Genomic DNA, 11082 nt, shown 5'->3' with positions numbered 1-11082 from the left:
GACCTGTTTCCTATTAATTTCATTTGGTGACCCCTAGTTTACGAGGAGTAAATAACATTTCCTTATTTACTTTCTTCATAACAGTCATGATTTTATGGACCTCTCATATCCCCCCCTTAGTCATCTCTTTTCCAAGCTGAAATGTCCCAGTCTTATTAGTCTCTTCTCATATGGCAGCCATTCCATTTTGTTGCCCCTTTCTGAACCTTGTCCAATTCCAATACATCTTTTCTGAGATGAGGCAACCAGATCTGCAAGCAATATTCAAGATGTGGGCGTATCATGGATATATACAGAGGCAACATGACATTTTCTGTCTTATCTATCCCTTACCTAATGATTCCCAACATGGTTAGCTTTTTTGACTGCCACTGCACATTGAGTGGATGTTTTCAGAGAACTATCCACAATGACTCCAAGATCTCTTTCTTGAGTGGTAACAGCTAATTCAGAGCATCATTTTTGTTGTTTCTGTACAGAACCTAACAATGAGCCCCCATCGGTGACTGGGGACCTTAGCTGCTACAACAATACGTGCTCCCACTCCTCTTGGAAGTAAACATTCATTAAGAGCTGACAGGCTTGTGTTAAGGAGCTAAAAGTGGGGAATTAAAATCCTGTCAGAAATAATATCTACAGCTAATTTTCCACACTTAATTTAGCTCCAGCTATACCTGTAACTGAAGTGGACCACACCCGTTTCCTTGAGCTCACAATTTGAGGGGGGAAAATTCAGTTTTACACTTTTAACCATGTTACTGTTTAGCACTATTGCCCATGAAACAGAATCTTGCTTCATGGTAACATTCACCCCTCATGAAACCCAGTGTAAACCAGAACTTCACAGATAACATTAGTCTGTGTTGTATGTTTAGTTGTCCATAAACGATTTTTCTTTTTCATCCAACAAAAGGGAGAGAGTTTTTGAGTGAAACATGTCGCAATTTTACAGAAATAAATCCATTTATTTTTTATAACATTCCTTTTTCTTTTTAAAATGAGTACAGTACTTGTAGCCGGAGAACTCTGAAAAAAGCTATTGAAGACCTGGCACTATGTTGTTGAGAATTACACACCTGGGCTGAGAGATAACACCTTTATAAATATTTGACAGATAAAGATTAAATTTAGTGTTTTTAAACAAAACTACAGAAGTTACATTCACCACCTGGAATTTTTTTTTTTTTTATAAGATAAATGTGTATTTCAAAATCTGTAAAAATTATTCATTTCCTAAATTTTTTGTCATCATGCTTCATTATAACCTGTTAAAATTTTACATCTGTGCAGCTGATTATGCCCAACTGTCAAACGAATGTTACATCAATGTAACAGGAGCAATAGCAAGCTAATACTGCACAATCATAAGTGGACTGATTTAAGAAATACATATTTTTCACAAATGTCACGCAAACCCCTGTTCTTGGTACCATATACATCACTCAAGGATTTTTTCCACTTACATAAGTAAGGCTAAGTGAGAAAACATGTCAGAACATGATTACATAATAAAAAGTATATTATTCATTACAAATTTCATATCTATTATTACATACAGGGTACTGTGCTGTAATTTCTAAAGAAGAGTGCAAATGAGCAGGACTGACTTCTCTTTAAAGACCTTAGATACTTCCATGTGGCCTGCAAGCAACACTGGTGAGGACAGTTTGTGAGTGTTATACTGATTTGGTGTACATGTGCTGGTACAGGACAGTGAGGTGCTCTACAGGTTGTCAATAAAGGCAGCCATTCTAGTTTTCTACATGAAAGTGCAGGCACTGTGAAAAAGCAACTTTAGAATTGTTTGACTTGTCTTCATGTAAACAGTTATCAGTCTGTCGTATAGTGTATGTATTGATTGATCTACACACACACCGTTTATTTTAGGTAGCTATATCAAGAAATTCTTCTAAATTCTTTTTAATGTGTGGTGGTTGAGATGCAGCCTGGATTAACAGGCTTTGACCCATTTGTGCAAAAAGTGCTTTTGATAATTTAGCTGTAGCTGTCCGAATATTTCCTCCAGCTCCAGGCAGCGAGCCACTGTTTGTCATGTTTCCTAAGAGATGCCACAGGACAACTAAAACTTTCTGCTCTATAGCATGAGGCTTCCGTGGGTACAGCTCCATAACAAGATCTGAAAGAATTAAGATAACACAATACAACCATAATTACTATGCTGTAGTATATTATTTGTATATTCTTTGCAAATACAATGACATCTATGAAGCCAATTTAAATAGTATCGCTTGAAAATCATTTCCCCCTCAGAGGCTTTTTACGTTTTGTAAAAGTTATATCCATCTACTACAAGTTAATAATTGTAACCATTCATTAAAAAATAATGTCAGATAAACCTAGAAAAGGGGACACATTTTGAGGTAGGGTTCTTATAACTTCCTTTTCTCATCAGTATTGCAGTTTGTGTGTTAGGATACTGACAGAGTGCTGGGCAACAGCAGCTGTACCAGCACGCTGACCACTGAATCGCCAATTAAATCACTCCCAAGTAAGCCTCAGCAGTAAAGCTCAGCCTAATTGATTAGGATGGTCCCAGAAGAGCCCAAAAGGCTAAATTAGCCCATTACCTAAGAAGTAGAAAAGGCACAGGAAGGAAGTGCTCAGAGAGAAAGAAAGACTGCCAGGTTTTTCAGGGTCAGAGCCCAGAGAGCTAAGATATCTTCTCTTCACCTGTCTTGGCTCACTGAGCTAAGGAGTATATGCTTTTCAATACAGATCTGCAGAAGTTGGTTTGGGTGCTAGGGAGAACACTATCAATTAATTGCACCAGGTGTTTGATGAGAGGAAGGTCTCTGAGCAATTTGTAGCTAGAAGACAGAGAGGAGTGGGGTGATGCTGTCACACTAACCCACTCTTCTGAGAAACCTGACAGAGATCCAGATGTTCTGCAACACTTGGGCATAACAGGTAGAACTAAAAACACTGTGGCAGTACAGAAGCCCTATAATACAAATACCCCTAAATAAAATAATTTCCCTACTTAAGATTTAACAACTTCAAAGCATAAATATTAAAGGCATATTTTCATCTTGTCACCAGAGTGCGTAGCTATACAGAGCCGTTAATTTTACTAGATCACCGTCACGGGGGCGGGGGGGAGGCAAGCCTGATACACAAATGTGCTGGAAATTCAGCTTCATATGTAAAATGTATAAGAACGGCCATACTGGGTCAGACCAATAGTTCATCTTGCCCAGTATTCTGTCTTCTGATAGTGGCCAGTACCAGATACTTCAGAGGGAATGAACAGAACAGATAATTATCAAGTGATCCATCCCCTGTCACCCACTCCCAGTTTCTCAGTCAGAGGCTAGGAACACCCAGAGCATGGGGTTGCGTCCCCGACCATCTTAGCTAATAGCAGAGGTTCTCAAAGTTCATTGCACCGTGACCCCCTTCTGACAACAAAAATTACTATACGACCCGAGGGTGGACTAAAGCCTGAGCTCCACCATCCCTGGCAGGGGGCCAAAGCCAGAGCCCCACCTCCCAGACAGCAGGGCCAAAGCCAAAACCCTGAGCCCCATCATCCAGGCCTGAAGTCCTTGGGCTTCGGCTTTGACCCCAGGTGCTGGGGCTCAGGCTTTGGTTTCCGCCCGGGGGGGAGGGGGAGGAGGCACCAAAGCTTGAGGGCTTCAGCCCTGGATAGTGGGGCTTGGACCTTGGCTTCAGCTTCAAGCCCTAGCAAGTCTGAGGCCAGCCCTGGCGACCCCATTAAAAAGGGGTCACTACCCACAGTCTGAGAACCACTAGATGAGTCTAATGATCTCCCACCTCCTTTAGAGTACTGATAACAAAACATAATTCAGCCAGATATTCACCTAAAGCAGTGGGTTTCAACCAGGGGTACGCATACCCCTGGGTGTACACAGAAGTCTTCTAGGGGGTACATCAACTCAGGGGAGAGGGATAGCTCAGTGGTTTGAGCATTGGCCTGCTAAACCCAGGGTTGTGAGTTCAATCCTTGAGGGGGCCACTTAGGGATCTGGGGCAAAAATCAGTACTTGGTCCTGCTAGTGAAGGCAGGGGGCTGGACTCAATGACCTTTCAAGGTCCCTTCCAGTTCTAGGAGATATAATAATAATTGGAGATATACCTAACTAGATAGTTGCCTAGTTTTACAACATGCTACATAAAAAGCACTAGCAAAGTCAATACAAACTAAAATTTTATAGACATTGACTTGTTTATACTGCTCTATATACTATACACTGAAATGTAAGTACAATATTTATATTCTAATCAATTTATTTTATAATTATATGGTAAAAATAAGAAAGTAAGCAATTTTTCAGTAATAGTAAGCTGTGACATTTGTATTTTTATGTCAGATTATGTAAGCAAGTCATTTTGAAGTGAGCTGAAACTTGGGGGGGTACTCAAGACAAATCAGAGTCCTGAAAGGGGTACAGTAGTCTGGAAAGTTTGAGAACCCCACTAATCTAGAGAGTTTTTGCTTGGAAATTGGATCTCTCTCAGATCTGTCCACAATAGAAACAACCAACCTGGTAGATTTTCTAAATGGCTTAATCCTGTCCAAGTAAAAGCTAATACCCTCCTGACATCAAATGTATGTAATACCACATCCTCCTCATTCAGATGTGGTTCAGGAAAGAAAACTGGAAGAGGAGTAGAATGGTTAACATGGAAGTCAGACGCCACCTTTGGTAAGAATTTGGGATATAGCTGACATTGTCCTTGAAGAATACTGTGAAGGGGGGATATGCCATCAGATCCCTAACTCCCCAACTCTTCAAGCAGAAGTAATGGCTGCTGGGAAGGCCATTTTCGTGGATAAGTCAAGTAGAGATAGGTTGCCATTGGCTCACAGAAAGGTTTGTAAGGCATCTAAACACCAAGTTGAGGTCCCAAACCTGGGCAGGATGTTTGACTCATAGAAAGAGATTTTCCAAACCCCTTGAGAAATCTCATCATCAGATGTGCAAACACTGAAAAGCTCTCCACCAGAAAATAGAAGGCCATAATAGCTACCAAAATTTACCATACTGGAACTCAAAGACAAACCTGTCTTTGTAAGTTCTAGGATGTAATCTAGTATACCTGACAGAAGAAGACACTAGGTCACACTAGTGATTGAATCTCATCCACTTTTGTAGTTGAGTATTATGGATAGACAGCTTTCTACTACATAATATTCTTCTCACTTCCTCAGAACAGGTTGTTTCTAACCCCACAAATCAATTAGCCATGCTTTGAGGCAAAGAACCCTGAGGTTTAGGGTGAAGAATTTGACTAGCATCCTGAGAGAGAAGATGAGGGATGGTGGGGAGGGTGATCAGTTGACAAGCAGCCAACTGGATGAGGTAAGGAAACCATGTCGGTCTTGACCACGTTGAAACCACCAGAATAACTCTGGTCTTGTCCTTCCTTATCTTGATCAACACCTTGGATATTAGAGGAGTTGAAGGAAGTGCATACAACAGACCTGACATCCAACAAAGGAGAAATGCATCTCACAAGGGAGTGGCCCAGTCCCACTCTCAAGAAGAACTGAAGCACTTCCTGTTTCTAGCCAGGGAGAACACGTCTATCCGCAGGACACTCAACACTGAAATAGTCAGTGGAGTATAATGGGTCAGAAGCCGAACAGAAGGAGTTCTTCATCATGAGGAGGCACAATTTAATTTCCCTTTTCTTTCTAGCTCTCAATTTGAATGCCAGGCTAAAATTACACTTTTAGGGGATATGTGACTCCCCAAGGCAACAGATACACTGAGAGAGCCTTCCAGCATGAAAGGCAACATTTAAAACCCAGAGCGCCAGGCATATCCTCCCAGCAATCTAAACTTCTCCTCAGGGAAATAAGCTGAAAGAACAATGGTCCTTACACATACACACGCGCAAATATTAACTATGATTCTTAGCTTCATAGTAGTAGTAGCAGTAGTAGTAAAGTAAAACTATGAAAAAACCCTACAGTTGAGTTAAGCTCAATGTGGACATTTCTGAGGCTCCTCCTCAGGCCAAGGCAGTTGAGAAGGAACGGAGGTTGGTTTACCTGCACAACTGTATAGAACCACAGTGCAGAGCACAAGGCGGAGTAGAGCACAAGTGCAGGCGGAATGGGCACTGCTACCTAAAATCTCTGATCGAAGGCACATGGGGTATATGCGCACCTGAAGTGGAGCACCCCTAGGGACACTACTCAAAGGAGGAGGATTACTTACATCTCCTAGCGAAAGGTCTGGGAAAATCTGAAGACAAGATGAGGATGGGAGGGGGGTTCCTGTGTAAGCATTAGAATATAATTGATATATTAACCAACCAGACACTAGAAAGGGAGATTGTAGTTTACATGACTAATGTGCAAAAAGAACAGGAGTACTTGCGGCACCTTAGAGACTAACGAATTTATTTCAGCATAAGCTTCCATTGGCTACAGCCCACTTCTTCGGATGCATGACTAATGTGCTGTAAGATTACTCCAAAAGTTCAGAAGGGGGAAAGACATAGCACCACACATGACAGAGGAGTAAGCAAACCCCTCCTACAGCTCCCAGTCTTCTGGCTTGTTCCACAAAGATGCAGAGGGCTGCCTGTGCTGATCACGTGCTGGATCAGGACCCAAGTGACAATATGACCTATTTCAGTTATGGAAATATTGACAGCACAATCCAAGATGAAAACTAAATTAGCGGTTTAGCAAGAACCATTAAAGTTACACTATCGTTTAGGTTATTATTTGGCCCCCTTTGCAGGAGTATCTGAACAACTAATGTGTCTGCCCCTTTGGCTTAAAAATACTATTTCTTCTGACCGAGAACATGCGGCATGAGAATCGCTGCATGGGCTCTGCGCATGATTTCTGTGGCTCCAGGGCACATCTGTCAAATGTGATACTATTGCTGTTTGACAAACATAACCACTTGCATCAACAAGTGAGTTTGGCAAATGAGAATAGAATACAAGTAAAAGTGAACTTGCAAAGCAATATGCAACTTTACCAGCAAGCTTTTCAGTCATGTCTTGTTTTGCTTTTCCATTCAAAAACTGGGCCTTTGTGCAGAATGGTTGGAGAAGCAAGTAATTATCTAAATTCAAAGAATAAAAGATGTTAAAAACCATCAGAATAATCACATTTATACAACAGAGAAGTATGTAGACAAGTTAAAATGACTTTATAAAATAAAATCTTCAGTTCACAATTTATTAAAATAAAACTACTTAACCAAAGTGACTTAAGGTAGAAAGTCTCTTTTTTCACTGAAGATTAAAGGATTATTTTAACTTGTGATTTTTTATGAATAGTTACAAGAGAACTGATTTCTTGTAAGGACTAACTACTACATACTGCAAAGAGTTAGAAATGTATATGGCAGCTAAGGCCATGAACATCTACCTTCCTGCCCATTGGCCTAGTCCTCAAAGTTGCTTAAGACTTTTAAATTCTATAAAAGTAATTACAGTTAGGGGCACTCAGCCATCTCAGCAGGTGAGCCTCAATCTGCAGGCCTGGGCCCTTCCTGAATTATATAAATTGACTTGCAGCAACATTGTTGCATCAGTTTATGTGCTGTGTAGGACTGATCAGGGCAAACAGCGTAAGTGATGTGAACGTGCAAAGTGAAAAAGGAAATGGATAGCCTCTGTTTTTTCATACTTCCCAAAGTCAATCTATGCTGAGCTTATCAATATACTTAAACCCTCTCTTACCCACCACACACATACAATGGCTTGGTAGAAACAGTTTTATAAAGACTAGCTACTTCAAACAGTTAATTACCTAAATGTTGACAAAGAGCTTGAATAACATTTGTGGCAGCAGCATAGATCCCTGGATTCTTGGAGTTCAGGTTGTTGTCTACCATGGCTGGAATCAACATGTTGATAACAGGTGATAAGTTATCTTTCAGCAAAGGAATCATCTTGTACATTGTCTCTAGAGCTACCTGATTTACTTTGCTGTTGGAGTCATGTAAGCGAGACTTGAAAGCGTCAAAGATCTGAAAAAGTGTACAAATATCACAGGAGTTAGAGGAGTTTCATGTTTTCTCACACGTTATTTGAGTAACTTGAGTTGTGCATTTTACTCAAATACAATTTTGACGTGCAATTATCTGGGATTTTATCCTTTTTACCAAGGTAAAATGGAGTTTGATATTTTTATCAATTTTATCTCGGTTGATATGTATTCTAATCATTCCCAGACAACGCAATAAGGTTACACTAGCCTTCTGTAACTTTTGATCTGATAGCCGTATTTTCTGTGCTACTGATTTTTTTAAACAAGGCTACCCATTGAAACAGACTGAATCCCTAGGTTTTGCATGAGAAGAGTAGAGTGTCCCCCTCCCATAACATTTCAGAGCCATGTTTGTGCAGTGTTTAGTACAGTGAGGCCTTGGGTCTATAATTTCAACCCCTACATGCTACGACAACACAAATGATACAGAATAAGTACGCCAAAGTGGTTTTTGCCTTCCTGAAGCAAAGACAAAACAGAAACAATAACTATTTCTATTTATAGACTTTTAAGGCCAGAAGAGATTATGATCACCTACTCCAGTGGTTCTCAACAAGGGGTACGTGTACCCCTCGGGGTACGCCAAGGTATTCCTCATCTAGATATTTGCCTAATTTTACAACAGGATACATAAAAAGCACTAGCAAAGTCAGTACAAACTAAAATTTCATACAGACACTGACTTGTTTATAACTGCTCTATATACTATACACTGAAATGCAAGTACAATATGTATATTCCAGTTGATTTATTTTATAATTATATGGTAAAAATGAGAAAGCCAGCAATTTTTCAGTAATGTGTGCTGTGACATTTGTATTGTTGTCTGATTTTGTAAGCAAGTAGTTTTTAAGTGAAACTTGGGAGTACACAAGACAAATCAGACTCCTGAAAGGGGTACAATAGTCCAGAAAAGTTGAAAGCCACTGTTCTAGTCTGACCTCCTGCATAACACAGAACCTCGCTTAGTAATTTCTGTATCAAACCCACAATTTTTGTTTGAGCTAAAGCGTCTCTGGGACACTGACAGAACAGCCAGCTTGTGGGTGACCCATAACAACTTAACAAGAGGCACTGAAATGTAATCAAGACAATCTATTTGTATGTGGATTTCAAAGAGATGTACTAGACCAGAATCATTAACCCATTTATTTGTAGTAATAGAAATCAAGGGTAGATGCTAAGTGTATGTGTCTGTTTACCAGTATCTTGATAGAAGCTTACCTATCTAATTAGCTGTAGATGCTAAATCCTGTTCCCATCTTATAATTAGAGCTGTCAAGCGATTACAAAAAATAATTATGATTAATCGCGCAATAAAAAAATTGTGATTAATCACAATTAACCACACTGTTAAACAATAAAATAATACCATTTATTTAAATATTTTGATGTTTTCTACATTTTCAAATATATTGGGATTTCAATTACAACACAACACAGTGTACAGTGCTCACTTTATATTTATTTTTTATTACAAATATTTGTGCTATTAAAAACAAAATAGTATTTTTCAATTCACCTCATACAAGTAGTGTAATACAATCTATTTATCATGAAAGCTGAACTTACAAATGTAGAATTATGTAGAAAAAAATAACCGCATTCAAAAATAAAACAATGTAAAACTTTAGAGCCTACAAGTTCACTCAGTCCTACTTCTTGTTCACTCAGCCACTCAGACAAACAAGCTTGTTTACATTTTCAGGAGATAATGCTGCCTGCTTCTTGTTTCCAATGTTGCCTGAAAAGTGAGAACAGGTGTTCACATGGCACTGTTGCTGCAGGCGTTGCAAGATAATTACGTGCCAGATGCATTAAAGATTCATACTTCAACCACCCTTCTAGAGGGCATGCGTCCATGCTAATGAGGGGTTCTGCTCAATAACTATCCAAAGCAGTGCAGACTGATGCATGTTCAATTTCATCATCATGAGTCAGATGCCACCAGCAGAAGGTTGATTTTATTTTTTGGTGGTTCAGGTTCTGTAGTTTCCACATCAGAGTGTTGCTCTTTTAAGACTTCTGAAAGCATTCTCCACACCTCATCCCTCTCAGATTTTGAAAGGCACTTCAGATTCTTAAACGTTGGGTTGAGTACTGTAGCTATCTTTAGAAATCTCACATTGGTGACTTCTTTGCATTTTGTGAAATATGCAGTGAAAGTGTTCTTAAAACAAGCAACATGTGCTGGGTCATCATCCGAGACTGCTATAACATGAAATATATGCACAATGCGGGTAAAACAGAGCAGGAGGCATACTATTCTCCCCCAAGGAGTTCAGTCACAAATTTAATTAATGCATTTTTTTTTTAAACAAGCATCATCAGCAGGGAAGCATGTCGTCTGGAATGGTGGCCAAAGCATGAAGGGGCATACGAATGTTTAGCATATGTGGCACGTAAATATTTTGCAATGCCAGCTACAAAAGTGCCATGCAAACGCCTGTTCTCACTTTCAGCTGACACTGTAAATAAGAAGCCGGCAGCATTATCTCCCGTAAATGTAAACAAACTTATTTGTCTTGCAGCCGAAGAAGTGGGTATTCACCCACGAAAGCTCATGCTGCAAAACGTCAGTTAGTCTATAAGGTGCCACAGGATTCTTTGCTGCTTTTACAGATCCAGACTAACACGGCTACCCCTCTGTTATTTGTCTTAGTGATTGACTGAACAAGAAGTAGGACTGAGTGGACTTGTAGGCTCTAAAGTTTTACGTTGTTTTGAGTGCAGTTATGTAACAAACAAAATAAATCTACATTTGTAAATTGCACTTTCATGATAAAGAGATTGCATTACGGTATTGTATGAGGTGAATTGAAAAATACTATTTCCTTTGCATATCGTTTTTATAGTGCAAGTATTTGTAATAAAAATAATATAAAGTGAGCACTGTACACTTTGTATTCTGTAAAAAAAACAGGAGTACTTGTGGCACCTTAAAGACTAACAAATTTATTGTAGCATGAGCTTTCGTGAGCTAAAGCTCACTTCTTCGGATGCATAGAATGGAACACACAGACAGGAGATATTTATACATACAGAGAACATGAAAAGGTGGAAGTATGCATACCAAC

The 11082-nt window shown here is 39.5% G+C and overlaps 1 protein-coding gene across 1 annotated transcript in view; it reads right to left on the bottom strand.

The window, feature by feature from the left end:
* Nucleotides 1-941: 941 nt before the first annotated feature.
* The window catches only part of TOGARAM1 (TOG array regulator of axonemal microtubules 1), a 74077-nt gene continuing 63936 nt past the window's right edge, over nucleotides 942-11082 (bottom strand). Inside the window, exons 21-23 of the mRNA XM_045012729.1 lie at nucleotides 7766-7985; nucleotides 6987-7073; nucleotides 942-2137 (exon numbers count right to left, since the gene is read on the bottom strand). Coding sequence (XP_044868664.1) covers nucleotides 1884-2137; nucleotides 6987-7073; nucleotides 7766-7985 — 561 coding nt within the window. The 3' untranslated portion in view covers nucleotides 942-1883. The remainder of the gene's footprint in view (nucleotides 2138-6986; nucleotides 7074-7765; nucleotides 7986-11082) is intronic.

The sequence above is a fragment of the Mauremys mutica genome, chromosome 4 (assembly GCF_020497125.1).
Source record: "Mauremys mutica isolate MM-2020 ecotype Southern chromosome 4, ASM2049712v1, whole genome shotgun sequence".
Taxonomy (NCBI): Eukaryota; Metazoa; Chordata; order Testudines; family Geoemydidae; genus Mauremys; species Mauremys mutica.
This window is presented reverse-complemented; position numbering and strand designations above follow the sequence as displayed.